General features: G+C 38.7%; 1 protein-coding gene across 1 annotated transcript in view; it reads right to left on the reverse strand.

The window, feature by feature from the left end:
- LOC150080837 (eukaryotic initiation factor 4A-I-like) overlaps positions 1-23,249 on the reverse strand; it is a 241,307-nt gene that overhangs the window by 99,054 nt on the left and 119,004 nt on the right. The window contains exon 6 of the mRNA XM_090381904.1: positions 13,382-13,491. Within this exon, the coding sequence (XP_090238030.1) occupies positions 13,382-13,491 (110 nt within the window). The remainder of the gene's footprint in view (positions 1-13,381; positions 13,492-23,249) is intronic.

Below are 23,249 nucleotides of genomic sequence, written 5' to 3' on the forward strand. Positions count from 1 at the left end.
GAACATGTGACTTGGAGCCCTGTCAAATGGGGTACAGTTCTGTTCTCTGATGAGTCTTGTTTTAGCCAACAAACAAATTCTATACGTTATTTCATCTGAAGACAACAAGGAATGCAGTACTATCCCTCCAATGTCAGAGAAAGGGACACTTACGATGGAGGCAGTGTTCTCGTGTGGGGTGGAATAATGATCAATGGCTACACTCTTTCCATGTTTTTATAGGGAGACTGTAAGTGCGCAGAGGTACTGAGAACAGATTCTTGAACCCTATGTGCTCTTGTTTAGGAATGCGGTTGGCCCAGATTTTCTTTTCATGCACAATGACGCTACTGCACATAGAGCTCAAGTGGTGGAGGAATATCTTGAAACTGAAGATATCCAACGACTGCTTTGGTCAGCACAATAACCAGACTTAGATCTGAATGAACATGCTTGGAACATACTTGAGTGTTGCATTGCACGCCGACAACCAACTGCTGGGTCACTTGGCAAGCTCAGGTCTGTGCTGGTGGAAAAATGGGGGGATTTGTTGCCATAGAATCTTATAAACAACCTTATACTGAGCATGGCTTACTGCAGTCAGGCCTGTTTAGCATTGAAGGGGATCAACGCTGCATTGATGTCATGTGATCATATTTTTAAGCATCTTGTATCGACTTGTGTAATGCAATCTTTTTGGTAATTGCTATGCAACCCCTTAATATTTGTCCAAATTTTCTCACTGTCTCTTCATTTCATCGTTATTCTATGGTACATCATACCAAATTTTATCCTGCTTCATCACAATCTGCATGAGTTATACCACGTTTTCTACCTGTTCTGCTAATTTTGAGCAGTGTATTTATTATTACTGTTTATATATATTCCTATTTATGTAATCATTTGAATATATCTATCCTTGTTATTTCATTCATTATCATGCCTCTGAAGTGTAGAAATCACCCCAACAAATTCCGTCGTGTGTGCTTATGTACATGTGTGCACAGCTTTCATAACTACAACTTCAACAGATATTCGAAAAATTTACCACATATACTTCGGCTGTCATCTAGGTGATCAGAAAAAGGTGCAGAGAGCACACGTTATTTGTACTGCTTGTTTGAATGGATTATATAACTAGTTGAACAAAAGAAAAAAAGTTGATGCTGTTTGGCATATCCATGATATGCAAGGAGCCAAGAGGTCATGATTATGATTACTTTTGTAAAGTGAATGTAACTGGATTCTTCACAAAGAATAAGCACAAGACTGTTTATCTGAAATTGGATTCGGCAATGTGACTAATCCCTAATGATGATAACAAGTTAAATCTGTTATACCTCCACAGAAGATGAAATGGAACATGATGAAGACAATTCATGGAGACCTAAGAACTTAGCCAATCCTGAGTACACAGCCAATGAGTACACAGTGCAGACGGGCTGCAAGAGTAGCTCATGGAGTGTTGTCAATGATATACAGGAATTTTTCCAGCAGGGATAAGGAGGTGATTATTCCATTGTATAAGGCAATGGTCAGGCCACACCTAGAGTACTGTATACAGGTCTGGAGGCCTCATTTCAAGAAGGATGTAGAGCTGCTGGAACGAGTACAGAGAAGGGCAACAAGATTAGTGAATGGAACAAAGGGGTGCTCTTACGAAGAAATTTACAGTGTCTGGAGACTAGGCACCAGCGAGGTGATCTGATAGAGGTGTATAAAGCCTTGAATGGTTTAAGCATGCTCAATGCTGATGGGATTCTTCCTCTAGCTCAGAAAAATCACCTGAGAGGGCATAAATTCAAATTGAGGAAAGACAGATGTAGGATAGACATGAGGAAATTTGCCTTTAGCCAGCGGGTGGTTGGTTGGTGGAACAGACTTCCATCCCTTGTGGTGGAGGTTGATAGCCTAAATAAGTTTAAGGCTCAGCTGGACAGGTATTTGGAACGAACAGAGGGGTGAAGTGGAAGTGGGTTTTTTTTTGTTTTTTTTTTGGCTGATGCTGCATAAGCTTGCTTTCTTGCATCAAATGCCTCTACTAATGCTAATGCTAATGCTAATGCTAAAGAGCCATCGGAGCCATTTATCCAAGATGAGTTGAATGACTTCATTTTAGATCTAGCTCTCTCTCTCTGAAGAACTTGCCTTAAGACAAAAGCAGAAACACCTAGTTAAGAACATCAAAGTGTCTTAGTACTGAAAATGAAACCAAGTTTTGGTGACAATTCATTACAACAAACAGTCTGCTCTGCTACTGCCACATCAATGGAGTTTTTAGGAAATTATTACAAGTACATTTTATATCTTTGTTGACCCTTCACAGTAAAGTTTAAATCCATTCTTTTGCAAAACAGCAACTTAAATGCATCCATCCCACATTGCCCATTCGGTTTATGCTATAACATGAAGGAGCCATGCTATAACATGAAAACACTACTCAAAGAATTTGATTACAGAACTCATTCTATCTCTCTAACATGCTGAAATGGAAAGCAATCATCCTATATTCAGAAAGTTAAAATCTCCCATGATATGCCATTATGATTTGCTGGTACATTACATACTTGCATAGTTATCTTCATCACACTCATTTTGCCCAAAACATGCAGGCTCCAGTTAAACCATTATAACCACCTTACTCATAGTAGGTATGTCCTTCTCTTGCTGCTGGTACTGCAGCCACATGGACTCTATAGGCATCTGACCATCGCAGGAGCTATGCTATACCATGTCATGAGAACTGCATTCCATAAATTTGCAACAGTCCATCGTGGAGGATCCAAATGATGTATCTGTTAACCCATGTAATCCCAGAGATGTTCAATGGGATTCATATCCAGCAAATTTTGTGTCACTTTTGTGTTCGGAGAGTCAGCCTCAAACAATACTGGCAACATGGCAGGGCACATTATCCTGCCGGAGCACACCTGTGCCACTCAGGAGGTCAGTCGCCAGGAAGGGGTATATCTGTTCAGCCAAAATGGATAGGTAGTTTTAATATTCAGTGTGCAACCTTGGGGGTGTCAGTGCTCCACGAGATTTCCAGGGATACATTCCTGGGAATCTCTGTTACTATTGGACCATAGCATTGCAGTGATGTCAGAAATTCTATCTACCATCCCCACACAGCATAGCAGAAAATATGTGATTCATCAGAAAAGACAACTATATTCCAATCGTCAATGGTCCAATGACACCATCCAGGTGCAAACTTCAGTGACCTATATTCACTATGACCATTGATTAAGCATAGGTGCCTGCTGCTGTCCACTATCCAGCCACTCTTGGAACACCTTAACTACAGAACTCTGCTAATGGCCCACAAGATTTGCAGTTTCCATAATGCTGCTATCTTTCAATGAGTACCTACCCAACAATCCCCGTCTTTTTTGTAATTCTGTGAGTTCATGTCCCTTGCCTGAGTCCATCATGCATTTTGCATGAACCATATACCATGAACCTGCAGTATCATATTTACTGGTTCTTGCTGTGACATGTTTGCTACTGGGTGGAGAGGGACAGCTGATTGCTAAAATATATGGGTAGTCAATGTTTTGACGGGGCAGTGTATGCTAACTGCCATTTTTGTTTTCCCAAAACTTATGTTACCCCAACTAATTCAGTATAACACTAATAACTGATTATAAAATTGATAACTGACTGTCTGTTATTGAATCTATGTGCTCCTTAACCAAACGTACAACTTAGACCTTTTGAACCTTGTGCTCCTTTTAGTCGAAGGATCTGTGGTCAAAAAATAATATTCTAATTGCTCAGCTAAGTTTATGCCCTCCCGAATACATTTTAGTGTAAAATTTGGAACTTCAGAATTTTCATCTGTGCTATCATCCTCTGAATTGATTCGGCTTACGTCCGATACCATTTCTACAAAATCCGCTTCGCTGGCCTCTTTTTCTACCAGCGAACATCTTCAGTAGTCATATGATCAAAACCTTTCCCTCCTACCAACTCAGAAGTTCTACTATCACACCGATTCCGTTTTCTGCAGTTTGACCACATTTCCTGAATGAACTGACTCTGGCCATACGTTTTTCCCACACGTAGTTAATGTTGACGGTTGATTTTACTTCTTTGAGAGATAAAGTTATGATTCTGATATGGTCTACAATTGAAAAATGCTTCCATGTCTCCACACTTCACATTCAGAATAATTTTTTTTCCAAAATCCATTATAACAATTTTCTAATGTAATGAGTTTTAAAGGTAAATTAAAGAAGTTGTATGAGGTGGTAAGAATATTACTTCAATGTTTGGACCACTTAAATTTTTTGGATGGCCTGGCACATTATCTAATAGTAATAAAACTTTGAAATCTAGATATTTTTCCCTCCACAAGTTCAATAGCACAGAACCCAACACGGGGATTTACAAAAAAGAATGGAAATGTTGAAAATTACATCCAACATAACAGCAGTTTTTCTCACACAAAAGCTCAAAAATACTGTAGATTTGTCGCAATTCTCTAACTGTGTTAGAGCGAAACTGTGTTGTAGAAGTACTGTGTTATAAGGGGGTTGCCTGTATATAGTTATGGGAATCCCGTTTCAGTCCACTGAAGGCATTCAGAAAAAAATGACAAAAGTGTTAAGGGAGCTTAGAAAAAGTTAACTTCCAGAAATGTGCTTAGAAGAAACATATGGAACAGTGTATGCAAGCACAAGGCAATTATTTTGAAGGGGATAACTTGTAAGGTATGAAATAGTTCATTATATTTATTTTAATGCAACAGTCTCATTATTTAATAGCCACATCTTGGTATATTATAATTATGGAATACCTTTAAAGCAATAATCACAGAAGCCACAAATGCATACATATCAAATAAAAAATTATAGCAAGAGGCGGATGCTGAGATGGATGAATACAGAGCTGGCCAGTCTAACAGAGCAGAAAAAGATGGCATGGGAAAGTTGCGGAGAAATGAAATGTATTGAAGTCTACAACAGCTACAAGTTGATCTGTAATAGTACCACAGAAAAGGTTGGGTGACAAAGGCCGAGTATGAGGAAGCACTGCATAATAGAGCAAAGAACAGGAAAGGAAGTGATCTGGGAGTGATGGTATGAGCAGATAGGAAGTTCTCAGCAGTGTAAATAGGTGGCTAGCAAAGTCCACAGTATTCTGTTGATGATTTACCAAAGAACGGCTTGTAGAGATAGGTCACAATCTTACCATATGAGGCAATTGTAAGCTCGTGCTTGGAATACCATGTCAAACTATGGACATCTTAAAAAACGGGGGGGGGGGGACACCGAGTCTAAACATGGGCAACCTTGTACAGTCATTGTGTTGCAGAGATCTCACCTGCACAGTGACATCTGCAAAAGGGCAACTGTACTGATTGTGGGATATGTAGTTCTTGGTTGCCAAAGTGCTTAGTTCCCCTAGGGAACTTGATTGAGATCTATAAGGCTGTGAGAGATGATAATATGAATGAAGGCAAAATTTTCACTGTTATAAAGGATTCCAGAATTAGAGACCATAAATTCAAATGGGGGGGAGGGGGCAGTTTGGAGGAATTCCAAGGTTAACTCGATAGTTAATTATCTGAAGAAGAAAGCACATAGTTTATTTACTTATCTACTTTTTACATCTTTCTTTATTTTTTTGATTTATTATATTATTCTTTTGTTATTATTGTTGACAATTACTGTTTTTTTTATTTTTATTATTATGTTTTTTTTGGCTAGCATAGCCAAGCCTGATGCTTCCTTGCATTATATGTTACATCACATTAATGTGACATAACCCCCCCCCCAACAGCAGACATTGCAATTTCTCACATTTCATATGTTACTGCATGTCCCAATAGAAGCAAATGCAAGTATCAATTCACCTCTGAGCATTTAATGAGAGCTTATGGCTGTCATTAAATGCTCAGATAATTTACTCTTGCCTATAACTAATGGCTTCATCTTGATTATTCCTGTCATGTTGCATGTTAAAAGAACTGTAATCCTGTTTTTGATCTTCTTTCCTGCAGATGCAGTGAAATTTTTAAAAATCGTGCAATGGTCTGGGGTAGCCCTCTAGTATAACCCTGTTTCATTTGTATCAAAAATGTCTTCAGGATTATAAGTGCTTAACACAGTTTGCCAAGAGGTTTTGAACCAGTTGTCAGCTGCAGAACCAACAGAATCCTGTTTTTCTCTGTGAAGTTTTTTGTAAACAATTAGCATTAGCATTAGTAGAGGCATTTGATACAAGAAGGCATCTTATGCAGCATCATCCAAAAAAAAAAAAAAACCACTTCCACTTCACCCCTCTGTTCATTCGAAATACCTGTCCAGCTGAGCCTTAAACTTATTTAGGCTATCAACTTCCACGACAAGGGATGGAAGTCTGTTCCACCAACCAACCACCCGCTGACTAAAGGCAAATTTCTGCATGTCTATCCTACATCTGTCTCTCTTCAATTTGAATTTATGCCCGTCTCAGGTGATTATTCTGAGAAAGAGGAAGAATGCCATCAGCGTTGAGCATGCTCAAACCATTCAAGGATTTATACACCTCTATCAGATCACCTCGCCAGTGCCTAGTCTCCAGACACTGTAATTTGCAAAACTTAAGCCTTTCTTCGTAAGAGCAACCCTTTGTTCCATTCACTAACCTTGTTGCCCTTCTCTGTACTCGTTCCAGCAGCTCTACATCCTTCTTGAAATGAGGCCTCCAGACCTGTATACAGTACTCTAGGTGTGGCCTGACCATTGCCTTATACAAGGGAATAATCACCTCCTTATCCCTGCTTAAAAATTCCTATATATCATTGACAATACACCATGAGCTACTCTTGCAGCCCGTCTGCACTGCTCAGAAAACTTCATATCTGCCTGCACAACCACCCCCAGGTCCCTTTCATTCTCTACCACTGTCAGTGTAGTACCACAGAGTTGATACGTTGCTCTGGGGGTTGCTGTTTCCCATATGTAGTACTTTACATTTGTCAATGTTAAACTTCATTTGTCACCTCTCAGCCCATCTGCTCAACCTTTCCAGATCCTGTTGCAGCAGCATAGTGTCAGTAGTGTCCTTGACAACCCCTGCCAACCTTCGTATCGTCTGCAAACTTGGACATTAAGCTTGATATACCATCATCATCAATATCATTTATAAATACAGAAAACAATAATGGACCCAACACTGAACCCTGAGGGACTCCACAAATAACATTAGTCCACGATGAGCAGTGTCCATTGATTACCACTCTCTGTCTTCTCCCCCTCAACCATCCGTTTATCCATAGCTGCAATTTGCCTCCAATGCCATACTGCTCCAATTTGTGCAGCAGTCTTCCATGTGCAACAGAATGAAAAGCCTTTCTAAGATCCAAGTATATAATATCAAAGATATTCCCTGCATCCAGTTCTTTTGTGCCTGCATCATAGTATCCAATCAAATTGGTCAGGCAAGACTTCTCCTTAACAAAACCATGCTGTCTCCGAGCTATAACTCAAGTCTTGTCTGGATGATCCTGCAGTGCTTCTTTAACCAGTGCCTTCATTAATTTTCCTGGAACAGAAGTTAAACTCACAGGTCTATAATTACTTGTGTCAGCCTTTGATCCTCCTTTGTGAATTGAGGTCACATTTGCACATATCCAGTCTGTGGGTACCTCCCCTGAATCCAAGGAACCTCTCATAATTATGGCTAAGTGTTTGCTTACTTCTTTTGCTGCCTCCTTTAATATAACTGGATAGATCCCATCCACCCCAGATACCTTTCTTGTGTTTATCTTGAAAAATGTCTCCTCCACTTTACTCTCAGTTATTACAAGATTCTCTAGCTTACTGCCAGAGTTGAATACAGGTCTGGCATTCCCCTCGCTGAATAACTCCTCATGTGTGAATTTCGATGCAAAATATTCATTTAGTTTGTTAGCTACCTGTGCAGGATCATCAACTGTTGCCCCATCGATATCAAGTGGACCAATCTGATTCATCCCCTTCCTTCTAGAGTTTACATAAGAAAATAACTCTTTGCTGTTTTTCTTTGCATCCCTTGCCAAAAATTTCTCGTAATCTGCCTTCGACTGCCTAACCTCCTTTGTTACTTGGTTACAGATCAACTTGTATCTATCATAGACTTCTGTGTCACGTGTTAATTTGTATGTATCCCACGCATTTTTCTTTTCTGCCATATGTCTTATTAGTTCATCTTAAATCCATTTAGGCCTAAATTTTGAACAATATTTCTTAGTTGGCATGTAAAGCCTAATAGCTTTCAAGTTCTTTGAATGCTTCCCATTTTGAATTTGCTGTTGGTACCACTGTATAGAATTTAAATACTGTCTCAGTCCATCGTAATCGCCTTTACGAAAGCAATAACCCTTCCCTTTACCCCTGATATTAGTTACCTCTTTGAGTAAATCCCACTTCAGCACACAGTGATCACTGCCACCTAGTGGTTCCTTTATCCGCAGATTCTTAATGCATGAAGAATCATAACTGATAGTCAAGAGTATTACTCCCTCTAGTTGCCTCCTGAACATGCTGATGTAAAAAATCATCCAATAAATCCACAAAAGCCTTGCTAGTGTGTGAGTGACCAGCCCACAAGTTCCAGTCAATATCTGGGAAATTAATCTCCCATTATAAGACTCTCGGATGTACTGGCCCACTATTTCCCTGTACAGTTTCTTATTATACTCATCAGAGTCATTAGGCCTATAGCACACTCCTACTTTCAATTTTGATCTCCCAATGCTTATGTCACACCAAACTGACTCGACACTGCACTGTCCAGCGATGTCGACTGGCTTCACTTCCTTGGATTTTATGTGTTTCTTAACTAATAGCATAACCCCTCCTCCCTCCCTATCCTGTCTATCCTTTCTGTAGATGTTGTACTCCCCAAATTCCAATTCTGCATTTCTTATATCTGTGTGACACCACGTCTCTGATATCCCAACAATATCTGCCTTTGATGTTTTGAGCAATACCTCAAATTCATTAAATTTATTTACTAAACTCCTAGCATTGGTGTACATGCAAGTATACATACACCTGTTTCTATTCTTAGCTACCCTAACACAACCCATGTGTTTAGTTGTACCACAATGACTCCCAGCAGTCTCTGAAATATCCTGCATCTTGTTTTTCAGGCTTCTGCTCATTTCAATAGAAGCAGTGCAAGAATCACTTTCACCTCTGCCAGTGGCTACTGTTAATCTATTAGTCTTTGTATCCCCCCAAGCTAGCAGTTTTCCGATCCACCTAACACTGCCTCAATAGCATCAGCAAATATTCTTGCACCCTTTCTATTTAAGTGTATCCCATCCCTGTAGAAGCAGTCTCTCCTGTTAACAAGTACAGTCCAGGCTGAACAAAATTCTACCCCTTGAGCCTTGCACAATCTTTCCAGGGCCGAATTGATAGACAAGGCTCTCATCATATACTCCCTCCTGTCATGTCTGGGCAGAAGTGCAGACACTTTCAAATTCAACCCTAATTCACGGCTTTTTTTCAACAGTGATCGGTACTTGTTAAGTAATTCTGCTGGTCTCCTACTCTTGATATCAATAGTTTCACCGTGTACAACTATATCACCTTTTGTGCCCTTAAAAGATGATATCTGCTCTACGTCATCAACCTTTTCCCCTGGCAGACCTACCCTGGTCATGTTCCTCCTATCCTTTTTACAAAGCATGTTCCCCGTTTCCCTCACAATATCATGCCTCTCCCTCCATCTTGTCTGCCATCCATCCATTGCCTTAAACTCTTCGTGTAGTTTTTCAGCAAAATCATTAGCTTTTTGAAGAAGGATGCTACAATTGATTGGTGCATTAAATGAGAAGTTTAAATCAAATGAATAGAGCTTCATCTACTGTTTGGCATTTCCCTTCACACTTCCTTTTTCTAGTTTCATCAATCACATTAGTATTTAATGTGTGACGTGATTTTAATAATTTTGATAAAGTTGACTAAGGCACTCCTAATTTTACTGCTGCTTCCCTTTGGGTCATATTGCTTAAGTGTAATTTGTTGTATGTTTCTATAATTCATAACTTTCTTGTACACTGAGATTCACTCTTTCTGTTCACTGACTTTTTTTGGGTAGTATTTAGCAATCAATAACTAAGCACATGGCACACACAAATTGGAACTAACATTTACGTGCAAGTGAGATATAGAGTAAAAAGTTTACGAAGTTCAGATATCAGTGAAGGGGAAATACATTTCACCCTAATAACGTAAAATGCACAGAATTCCAGCTATTGGCATTATCGCAAATGCAATAAGACTGGGTTTACTACCTTTATAATAGATTGTACAAACAAAAAATCCCAATAAACCAAAACTGCAAATTGTTTTATGGCCGTGACCTCCAGAAATGTGCTTTAGAAAAATATCATAGAGGCATTCAAAATTGATTCTTATAACTGAAAATGTGATTCTAATATACAGTGAAAGTACAGTACATTTTATTGATTTGAATCAGTTTTTTGAAATTTGATTCCATAAAGTGGCTGATTCTAATAACTAGTGATCATTATAACTGGCGCTTACTGTACCTCTTGCATTTCTATTTTTCGATGTAGACTACCAGAGTACACCTGATGGAAAATTCGTTAACAAAACTTGAAAGTTAAAAAATAAATAAATAAAACCATTTTTTATTTTTATTTTTTGTGAAAAGAAAAAGATAAAAAAAACAAAACAAAAAACCCTGAGACTTTGCAAGAAAACTATGAAACTTTGTCACTACTATATTACAATGGCGATAATATGCAAGTGTTGCCAATATCTGACAGGTGTAAAACTGATGCATTTTGCCAGGAAATTTTCCTGGCGGTTTCTTATTTCTTAATTAGCTTTCAGTAAAAGTACCTAGCAAATATGTTGGTTTCGTAAGATGTAAAATCTTACAAATATATTGTTTTATAGAAAAGTGAGATTAATTTAAAGTAAAACTTATAATACGGCAATATGGGGGAGCGAACCTTACAAGTCAAGAATATTACTAAGATCACTTGCAAGGGATTAAATTAGACAACGTCTATACAAGGGGAGCGGTAAGTGAAAAGCTATTAGCAACCTAGGTACACTCGACTCCCAGCTCACACAGACAAACCAAACAATAGGAACTATTAGCAACTGCTATTAGTAGAAGGTGTTAACTCTGGAAAACAATGGCGCAGTGGACCATGTGCTGTCGGGACATTTCTTTAATCGGTGACACCTGGAGAAGAGACAGGGTAGTAAATACGGAACAAATGCGGGGAATTAGATTTAAGATTGGCGTCTGGCTGGCAGTGATGGCAAGTTTTATAGATCGTGGGAAATTAGTCTGCGAAAGTATAACTATAAGCGGCTGACTTCAAAGGTACAGACAGCCTGAGAAATTTTACAAACTTCTTAAAATAAGAAGTTAGATCGAGCAATAAGGAATCAGCTTGAGAAAATAAAACAGGCAAATAAGAAGAGAGTGGAAGTTGATAAAATGAGAAAGATTGGTTAAGACTCAGAACAAGGGTGGCCCTGACACAAAGGGGCGGTACGTAGTTGAGATGAAAAAAAAAAAGCGAGTGAACAGGGGAAGAGAGTCAGAACCCCGAGTTGAGTTATGTAGGTGTTTAGGGAAATGAGTTAGGGGAGACACAGTTGAGGTTTTTTTTCGTGTTAGAAAATGTGAGAAAACAGAGAACCAAAGTTTAGATTCTCGTTGGCGTTTTGGAAAAATGAGTTAGTAACATGGACAGTTGAGGATTCTGTTGTGGTAGGAAATATGCGTCAGTTAACAGTGGAGTGTTTGGTCGTGGTGGGAAAAGAGAAGGGTAGCGCCCTGGGAAGTTTTCTTCTTGAAAGAGTTATTAATAGGTGGAGTGGAAAAACAAGGGTAGCACCCTATGAGTTTTTCCTTGTGATAAGTTTTAATAAAGTGGAGTGGAGAAGGAGTTAGTGTGAGATGCCCTATGAGTTTTCCTTGTGATAGGTTTTAATAAGGTGGAGCGAAATCCGCAGAATTAGTAGCTCGAAAGAAGGAGCGAAAATGTGGAATTAGTAGCTCGATGAGAAGGAAGGAAGCAGCGAATGGATGGTAGCCCGAATAAGGTGAAGAAAGAACGCCAGTCCCAGTGCAGCAAAGAGTTCCAAAAAAATTATCTGTAGAAAATTCAGGTGTAGCAGATGAAGGAGATCCTCAGAGAGCCAAATGGAAAGCTTGGAATCTCGCCGGAAAGGAAAGAAAAAAGATAGAAGTAGGTGAGATATTATTAAGTACTGTAAGTTAGCAAGGACTGTTAGTGAAACAGTATAGTGATTAATTAAAAAAAGTTATTGTAAAATGCAAGAAAAACGAAGGATGAGTAATAAATTAAATGGTTGTTCAAATGATTATATGTTAGAAGGGTAGTAAGGTTTATATGAGTAAAGTTTTGATTATGTTTTAAGGACAGATAATTGAACTATATAAGAAGCTTTAAATATGTTTTGAGGATAGATAATTGAATATAGTGTTTGTATTAATGAAGAATTGTTGGTTCATCTGAAAGACTAATAACAAATAGAGACTTTAGGAAAGTTATGATTGGTCTTCAGTGTATTGTAACAGAATGGTGAGAACACAGAGTATAATGATGAAAGTAGCAAATTGATTGTTAATATAAGAATAATATATGCAAGGTATCCTTGATTTAACTTTGTATGCATATTACATGTTTTTTTATTCAATTGTATATATGTATGTAAATAAACTTTGTTGTTTATTAATTTGTGAGTTTGTTATTCCTGAACACTCAGCCTTTCCGAATGGAATTATACATAATTGAGAAGTTCCCATGAATCTGGAATTCTCCTGTGAAGCAAAGTCAGATGTGTACGTGGGGTGTAAGGAATAAAGGTCTATATAGTTATAAGGGAACAGAACAAATAAGGAATATTTAATAAAGCATAATTATTATTATACATATTCAAAATAAAATTTAAAGAAGAGTAAAGACATTATGTATATTTATTAAGGACCTTTATCCCCCCCCCACAGTTTGACACCTGTCAACTATGACCTCTGATATTTCCAACTCACATGCATATTATCACAATCACAGGCCAAACAAAACTACTGATTCACATGCACAGCTCATTTCACAAACTAAAGTTAGTTGCTGCAAAAATTAAATTAAGCTATGAATGCAAATTAAGCATTACAGTAACTCTTTCAATAACCAAGTTTAAGTTAGATGGTAATATATTAATTAATTCTTCAAAATAGTAAAAACAGGGAAAAAAATCATGGAAATAACAAAAATATCTGATTTCATGGAAAATGATGCAAAATTACAGCTGTGACATCTATCACCCTAATTACAATATATCACAAATTTTGCATTATACTGTATAAATTGAAATTGAGTAAATTTATCAGTAAAATGGGGAGTCATTACCTGAATGTTGACACTCAGTGTTTTAAAAACATCATATATCTGATCTTTAAAACCTCTGGACAGCATTTCATCAGCTTCATCTAGTACAAAAATGCGTATGTGGTTTGTCCCTATAAAATAAGACATTTTTTATTTATTATATGAGCTGTATTATATTTATATTATACATGACAACTTCTATAATTTATTTTTTTGTTTAGTTTCTTGTTGGCATCTAAGTTAAGATCAGTAGTTTTCTCTAATTTGAAGGAATATATGGAATAGTTTCCATTATACAACAAACAAACAATACACAAGAATAGCTTTATCTACTTAGGAAACAGTAACGACAAGTTAGATTTATTTTTATCATTAATTTCGTCAATAAATTAGTTTTCTTGTGTTAGAACAGGAGCGGCATTCCAGTTAACAAAAAACGAATTTAGGATGTTTATTGTTACTATTCTTAAAGCCTGTATGAGGCAATGATTAAAATACTCCTCAAAGAACAATTAAGTGTATATCAGTTAAATACAATAAGTAACTGTTGCATCATTCTTAATTTTCAATTTTATTTTTTATTCTTATAAAAATGTAGAAAGCATATTTCATCTATAAAAGATTTTACAAATAATATATACTAAACTTGTATACTTTACAAGATATTTTAATATGAATTAATCATTTACAAATTATTTATAAAAAAAGACAACATTAAATTTTGGAGAAAATAACAGAAATGTCTGTAAAGAAAATGCTGTTCCAATCATGAGAAAAGATAATACAATCTAAAGAGTAACAATACAGCATATTCAGTGACAAAATTTTAATAATTAAGTATGGAACTTTCAGGGTAAACAACCCCTTCTTCAGAAAAAGACATATACAAAATACTAACCAAATATAGACGTTAGAGATAGAATTAAAATAAAATAAATACCAAGTGAATTGCACGTGCTCTAATGCGCACACGGCTGTGTGATCGAGCATTATTCACTAGATTGGCGTTCATTGTTGGTGCACGGATGGGTGTGGTTTGGTTTGGTTTTTATTGGCGCATTAGCAACTAACGCTATAATGTGCCAAGACCAGGTAATATCTAAAAATTTAACATCTCAGTGACCTAATTAATTAGGCCACCATGTCCAGATCCAAAAACAAAAAAACATAAATAAATAACAATAACATATAAATTTTAAATACGATTAAAAACCTTTATTGCTTTCAAAAAGTTAAAAATGGCAGACACATTGTCATTGTTGGATAAAATCTGACTGAGTGTATAAGGCTCAGTCAGATGATTAAAAGCGGTAAAACGGGTGCTGCTAAAATCTGGACAGTCAATTAAAAGGTGTCTGATCGTTAAAATTGTGCCACAGGACACACGCATAGGAGGGTCATCAGCCCTCAGCAAAAATGAATGAGTCAAATGACTGTGTCCTATGCAGGTCCGGGCGAGAACAACTTCCTCTTTATGATTCCTGCGCAGACTAGACTGCCACGGTTCAATCACAGGCTTTATATGATATAATTTATTCGCAGTCTGTCTATTCCACGAATCCTGCCATTGGGAATGTATCTTTTGGTGTATTATTTGCCTGTAGTCTGTATAGGGGACTGACAGGCAGCAATTATTATTGGGAACTGCTGATTTGGCTGCGGTGTCAGCCAAATCATTTCCCCTAATTCCAATGTGGCTGGGAATCCAGCAGAAGCGGATATCATATTCACGTTCATGGAGAAAGTGAATCTTCTGCTGAAGGCTAGACAGAACCGGATGAGGATTATATCTCACAGTTATTAAAGCCTGCAACACGATGAGAGAGTCGGAATATAAAATGAACCGATGGTATTGGCATTCACTAATGTAATCCAAGGCTAACTCTATAGCGTGCAGCCCTGCAGGAAATATGCTGCATTCAGAGGGAATCTGCTCCGATGTAGTGGTGTCTGTAAAGACAGCAGCAGATCCCTCATATGATTCCGACTTCAAGCTGTCTGTGTAAACTGGCGTGAAGTCAGAATGTTCAGCTCAGTGTGCTGAATAAAGCTGCAGGTAGACAGACGATGGAGTGTCCGACTTTCCCCAATTTCTAAGGGACAAGTCACATGCCGGAACATGAGCATGCCAGGGTGGAAGGGGTTGATTTGGTGTTTGAGCAACCTTGTCTACCTTGATATTACGTTCTTTGAGTAGCTCTTGGAGACGAATACCAAAAGGACGATTGGCAGTCTTATGGGTGTTGTACAAATTTTCCCATCGTGGCTCAAAAACGGATAGCCACGTAGGATGGTCTGGCAGGGATTTCAGTTTTAGAGCATAGTTTAGAGACAACTGCTTACGTCGAAGTGATAACGGTGGTTCGTTTGCTTCGACGTATAAGCTCTGGACTGGAGATGTTCGATATGCTCCAATAGCGGTACGGAGAGCCAGATGATGGACAGGGTCCAGCCAACGAAGTACACTGTCTCTGGCCGAATTGTATACCAGGGACCCGTAATCAAGTCTGGATCGTACAAGTGCACGGTAGATGCGTAGTAGGGTGCATCGATCCGCACCCCAAGATGTAGAGGAAAGAGAGCGCAGAATATTCAGCCCTCTTGTGCACTTTGTGCGGAGTTGACGGATGAGATCCAGAAAGGTCAACTTTTTATCAAATACGAGTCGCAAAAATTGTGTCCACCGCTACTGGAATAGCATTTTGTCCGAGCCTTAATTCAGGTTCAGGATGAAGATTATGCTTGCGACAAAAGTACACGCAAACGGTCTTCTCCGGCGAGAACCTGAAGCCGTTCGCAAGTGCCCAGGAATTAAGATGATCAATGGATTTTTGCAGTTGTCTTTCAATAACCCTCATGTTGCATGACTGACAAAATATGCTAAAGTCATCAATATAGAGGGCACTGTTTACGGTTGGAGGAAGTTGTTCTGTGATGGAATTTACTTTGATGGCGAAAAGCGTGACACTTAAAACTGATCCTTGTGGTACTCCCTCCTCTTGGGTGAAGGAGCGAGAGAGTGAGGATCCCATACGAACTTGGAAAGATCGATTGGCTAAAAAGTTTTTAATAAAAATGGGCAGTTGCCCCCTAAGACCAAGGCTATGCAGATCTTTTAAGATGGCAAATTTCCAAGTTGTGTCATACGCTTTCTCCATGTCAAAGAACACTGACACCAAGTTGCGTTTAAGGAAAGCATCCCGGATGGATGTTTCCAATCTAATAAGATGGTCCAAAGTGGACCGGTTCCTTCGGAAGCCGCACTGGATGTTGGAGAGAAGGTCATTTGATTCTAAATACCAGATTAAATGAGAATTAACCATTCTCTCCAAGATTTTGAACAGACAGCTAGTCAGAGCAATAGGACGATAATTTCTAGTGACTTTTGGATCCTTTCCTGGCTTAGCATAAGCAAGAACGGTTGCCTTGCGCCAGGAATCCGGAAATTGCCCTTCAATAAAGATTCTGTTATACAGAAGGAGCAGATAATCCATAGATTTTGGTAAAAGATGCTTAATCATTTCATAATGGATGCCATCTGGTCCAACAGCACTTGTTTTGGAAAGAGCAAGGGCTCTTTTCAGTTCCTGAATAGTGAATGACCCGTTGTAGGGATAGATGCTCTTGGACTTAAAATTAAGTGCCTGTTTTTCGAGTTTATGTTTCAGGACCAGGAACTCTGGGGAATACGAAGATGTTGCACAGATGTTAGAGAATGTTTCCCCAAGAGAGTTGGCTATTGCAGTTGGATCTGCAATAGTGCATCCATTATAATCTAGGATTGAAGAAGGGTGGGATGTATATTTTCCCTTTATTTTCCAGATTTTATCCCAGACTACCTTAGAGTTGGTAGACTGGTTAATGGATGATGTAAAATGGATCCATGATTCCTTTTGACTCTCACGGCGGATATAGTGTGCTTTGGCTCGTGCACGTTTAAAGGCTATAAGGTTGGTCATGGTAGGATATCGGCGGAATATCCCCCACGCTTTGTTTTGAGCCTTTTTTGCTGATGTGCATTGTGAATTCCACCAAGGTTTGGGAAATGGTGGAAACTGGGCAGATGTTTTTGGAACAGCATTCGCAGCTGCTTGGACGATAATTTCTGTGATGTACGTTACTGCATCATTGATAGGCTCCTGACTGACGGTGCTGAGATCAAAATTTGCCTGATGTTGGAATGCAGACCAGTCAGCCTGATCAATCTTCCACCATGGTAACCTGAAAGGAAGACACGGTCTCCCACTGCGTAACGAGGTTATCACAGGGAAGTGATCACTTCCGTATGGATTCTCCTCCACTTCCCAAGTGAGTGAAGGGAGTAGGAGAAGGGGAGCAGATAGAGAGATCAATGGCAGAAAACGTATGGGTGGCATGTGGAAGAAGGTGTTTGTTCCAGTATTTAGAAAGGAAAGGTCATTGTCATTGAGCATATATGACCTGTCCCCTTCCACTGATGTTAGCACTACCCCACAGTGTGTCATGTCCATTAAAATCCCCGAGAAATAAGAAAGGGGGAGGCAACTGCATTACAAGAACATCAAGGTCTGCCTGGGAGATGTCAGGCCCAGGTGGCAAATAAGTAGAGCAGACCGTTAATAAAAATCCCACTGTAAGGCGAATTGCAACAGCCTCTATGCTAGTTGTAATTAGCAAGGGCTGAACTGGGGTCTGATTACCCACAAAGATAGCTACTCCTCCATGAGCAGGACCATCCGCAATTTTATCCTTACGAAAGATTGTGATGTTATACATCGTGGGATCATCATTTGCTTTTAGGTAAGTCTCCTGCAAGCAAAAGCAAACTGGCTCGTGCTTTTGCAGGAGGGCCTTGATGTCATCAGTATTTCGCCGGAATCCACGACAATTCCATTGTAGGAATTTAGCCATTATTTTGGCTTGGTGGGTCCATCAGGCGGCTTCCAAGATGCTGAGGGCTTTATTTTGTCGGTCTTGGATTTATCTTTTTTGGGGAAGAATGGACGCTGTCCCATGTCCATTTCTTCCTGCGCAAAGAGTTCCAAGACTGATTCATCCGGTACTTCCTTCTCCTGGACATCCATTGCTTCTGTTATTACTGTTGGCTCTTTACCACTTGGTTTTGGTAGTGGTGGAGCATTAGGAGGTACGGATATCGGAGTGGCAGCTGACTGCATTTTTTTGGTGGGCTTTTGTGAACTCAATAAATAGCAGGCAATCAGTGTGAATGATTCTCTTGGTGGTACAGTCATCTCAGTTTGTGTACCGATAGTGCACTTTGCAGAAACCTTCTGAGCATATGAAGGCTTCCCGCTATTTATTGGTTGAATGCGTTTTCTAGCCTCTGGGTAGGAGATATTCAGCTCCATTTTCAATTTTTGGATCTCTTTTTCATCCTTCCACCGCTGGCATGCTCTGGAGTAAGCAGGATGATCTTGTTGGCAATTTACACAGATTGGTTTAGAAGCTGAACATTCCTTGCTCTCGTAGTCTTTCGCACCACATCGAGTACAGGCAGGGTTACCACGACAAGCCGTTTGTGAGTGGCCGTATTTTTGGCATTTAAAACACCTCAGTGGGTTTGGAATATAGATCCTCACTGGGGTTTAAATACCCTGCCTTGATGGAACTAGGAGGACGTGGGGTGTTAAATGTTAGGGTGAGAACTCGGGTAGGGACGAGATTCCCTTCCTTCCGCATTGATATTCTCTTGACAGCTGTCACTCCTTGGTCTTTTAGTTTAGAGCAGATCTCTTCTTCAGAGACATGAAGAAGATCCCACTCTGAAATGACACCGCGTGAAGAGTTCAAAGTTTTGTGGGGTGTTACATTGATTGGTATTCCCCCTATGGATGTCGCGTTTAATATTCTTTCTGCTTGCTTTGTATTTAAAGCTTCGAGTAAAAGATCGCCAGAATGCAGCTGTTTTACTGATTTTGGTGATCCTGCCAACCCTTCTAATCCTTTCTGGATGAAGAAGGGTAACATCTTCCCAATTGACTGCTCTCCGGTAGATTGGAGTATGAGGAAAAGCTGTGTTATAGATGGTGGTTTATCCTCAGTTCTGGCTCTTTTGGCAGAATTGGTGTCATTCTCATCTGATTGGTTAGGTAGGGGCCTTGTTGGGGCCCCAGAAGAAGGATTTAAATTACTCATGAGAGTAAAGGAAAAAGTGTCTGATGCCTAAGTACCTCACCCACCACGGAGCCCTACGAGGGTACGCCCACTCGTGAACTAGCAGGTACTGCGTACACGAATGGGAAGCCGAGTTCGCTTAGAACACCATACCCACGTTACCAATAAGTCTTTATCCCATCCCAGGACCAAAGGGAGGGAGACTTATTGGAATACAGTTGACCCTAGCAGTAAGAACCACCCGCCGATTGATCCCAGTCGGTATCCCAGTGATGCTAATCTGGAAACCCAGCAGCATCACTGGGAGGTCCCCTCACCACATACAGGTGCCCACGTCGAGGGGTGTGTGGGTGTGCTGCCAGTGCTTGTCAAGTTTCAAGACTGTTGAATTCAAGATAGGGTGTAGCCTTGTACCCTTGCAGGGATTCAAGGCTTTTGGACAGCATGATATGTTCAATGACTCTAGCCAAAGGTGGTGGTGACAGAAGTGTTGGGATTGGTCGATCACTTCACAATCGCATCTAGGGTTAAGGTCATTGAAGTGTTGACCAGAAATGTTCTGTGATTGCTGAGTGGTCAGTGTTAGCTAGGCGAATTGATCTGTCATGTTCTGCAAGGTGATCCTGAAGGCATCCAGAGCTCTCCCCTATATAGATACGCTGCATTGTTACTCTTCAATCATGGAATCCAGTACCACAAGCCCATTTGCCTTAATACAACCTACTTCATACGTCGTGGAAAATGTTGAGTTTGGCATGTTTAGCTCTCAGTTACGACAAACCAAGTATAGCTATTTCCAAAATATCCAAAAAATAAATAAATAAATAAAAACCTCATTAAAAATAAGTTACAATTTAATACATTTTGAAAATTTTTCTGTATAAATTGATAAACCAGTAAACATCAACTTAAGTACATGTATTCCATTTTGTAACTTGAATAGTTACATATGGTGATAACCCAACGTAAAAGCCACTGTAAACAAGGCCATGTGAATATTTTTTGCAAGTTAATTTTATTTTTCCCAAGTCAATACTAAGCACTATAAAAATACAACCATATTCAATCAGAGCAGTATTTATTTGTTATAATGTTTTTAAATTTTGTAACCTAAGTGGTTGCAAGTGCTTTTGTATCTCAACTCATTACTACTTCTACTACCATAATGAAAAATGCACTTTAATTAATAATATAATAAGCAAAGAATAAAAGAAGAATAAAAGGATAAGACAAACAACGGTGGCTAAAATATATTGCCAACTATATGTTGCCTGAATATAAAAGAAATGAAAATGCATAAATTAAGAATATATCCACAGAATTGCCAAAACAATTAAGAAGCAAATACTTGCATTTTCCTATATCTATATTTTAAAAGCTTATAAAGAAAAATTATCCCTACATGTAAAATCAACTGGTCATCAACACATACCTTAAGCCATAACATTAGAACAAGTCTACTTAAAATTCTATTTTCAGTGATAAAATCATTTCAATGTTGCTTGTGACAAAGGCATTAACACTTTTCATCAATGCTGCAATGTGTTGATTCCAGCTGCAAAGAACATTTTCTCTTGGGCCTAGAGGAATGCATCCATTGCAGCAGTGACATCACTGTTGGTGGGAAAATGGATGCCAGTCAGGTATTTTTACAAATTAGGAAATGGGCGGATGTCCGATGGTGCTAGATCTGATGAATGTGTAGGGCGGTTCAAGAGTTCAAAGCTGCACTCATGCAATGCAGCCATAACAATGACAGACTTGTGAGCAGTTGTGTTGTCCTCGAGGAACAAGACTCCTTTGATGAGTTTCCCATTTTGATCCCCCCCCCTTTATGTTTTCACATAAATGCTGCACAAGGTCTGCATAATATACCCTTGTGACTGTCTGGCCTTTCTGAAGGTAATCCATTAGCAATACTCCATCAGCATCCCAAAAAAACTGATACCATCACCTTGCCAGCAGAAAGAATAAACTTTGCTTTCTTTGAAGGGGAAAGCAGCGAAAGGAGCTGTGTTTCCATTGTTTGGACCACTCATTTGTCTCTGGTTCAAAGTAGTGGACCCACATCTCATTCACAAATCTTGCAAGGAAATTTGCTGGATCTGATTGAAATTGATGCAAATGTTCACTTGACTTGGCAGCTCTTACGTGTAATTGATCCGTTGTCAACAGCTTTGGGACTCATCGTGCTAACACCTTTTTCATAGCACAAACCTGTTATTATATAGTACAGATGTTAAGACGAGATGCCCAAGATGCTGGCAATGTATCAAACTGTCACCAATTGATTACTCATCACCAGATCGTGCACCAGATCACATCACAACTTCTGATGTGATGGATATTGTGGATCTTCCACAATGTAGGTCATCTTCCAGGCTCCTCCCTTCCTCGTTTAAATTCTGCTGCCCACTTCTTAACCAGGGAATAGGAAGGGGCATCATTCCCTGTTGTAACCATATCCTCATGAATTGCCTTTGTTGTTTAGTCTCTTTCTTCCCAAATACTGGACAACTACATGGTGACTGGTTTTGTTCATCTTTCCTCATTCATACAACTTTGATGACCTGTAATTAAAAAAAGACGTTAGTGAAACTGTATGAAACTTGTTGGGTTACTATTTGAAGTGCTAAATATTACGTAGAGAAATTTTTACCTAATCTTTCATACTCAGGCCACAAACTTTTCCAACTCCCCTCATACTTCAGCCTCATGCATAATAATTGTATAAATAATTTTACTTACCTGTAATTTTTCTTTTTATTCCTTCATATATCCTTTTGGTAATCCTTTTTATTATTTATCCCACACCTTTCCTTTAATGCACATTAAATAAACATATTTCTTGGAGCTGAAAAAAACCAGTTTGTATTCATACACTCTGTTAAACTGCTCCACAATATAAGCACAATCCAGTGAAATATTAAAAGTCTGGGCCACTGTCAATAACCGGTAAAGTGAACTTCATGATGTATAAGCTAACAAATAGCTGAGTACAACTGAAAAATTTTTTTCTGTTTATCACAGAAAAGAAATGCACATACAGAGATAAAAAGAAGTTAGAAAGAAAATAGAAACCCAAAGTTACACAAAACACTATTCACATCTAGGAGATGAAGCAATTTCCACAGAGAAATATTCAGTTGACATTCCTGTAATAACTACTGCAAGAGACGGTTTACTGCAGTCAAATTATAACATACATTTTCTGTAGATATGTGTCAGAGCAGAATAAATTATATTTCTTTGTTAGCCATTTAACATTATTACTGCAGCAATAAAGTTTATTGCTACAAGTACTGGCATTTTAGCCATCATACTACTAGTGCATTGCAAAGTTCAGTTATGCACCTGATCTTGGAACTTTTCTGCAGTTAGTATGTACCTAAAAATGTAGGATGAATTGTGAAAAAATTTGCATAAAAGAACTTTTCAAATATTCTTCAGTGATACACACACCACAGACACATACTTTGAGAAGTTCTTGGCCATCTTATCTCTAAAAGAAACAGAATATCAAGCAAAGTTATTACTTACTGAGATACTTGTTTAAATTATGATTACACCATGTCATAAATATTGCAACTGTTAATTTCACAGAAGAATACCAATTTTCATCTGCTGTTCTGGAATTAAACAGCCTGTTTTAATCAATCTAAAGCAAAGATCTTTTCTGGAAGAAATTTGTAGACCTGTGAAAAGGAAATAACTAAACTTTGCTGGCAGAATAAATTTCAGATATGGGAAAGAAAGTTTCACATCCTTTATGAAT

This window comes from Mastigoproctus giganteus, chromosome 9 (genome assembly GCF_048544385.1).
Source record: "Mastigoproctus giganteus isolate SK-2022 chromosome 9, ASM4854438v1, whole genome shotgun sequence".
In the NCBI taxonomy this organism is placed as follows: Eukaryota; Metazoa; Arthropoda; class Arachnida; order Uropygi; family Thelyphonidae; genus Mastigoproctus; species Mastigoproctus giganteus.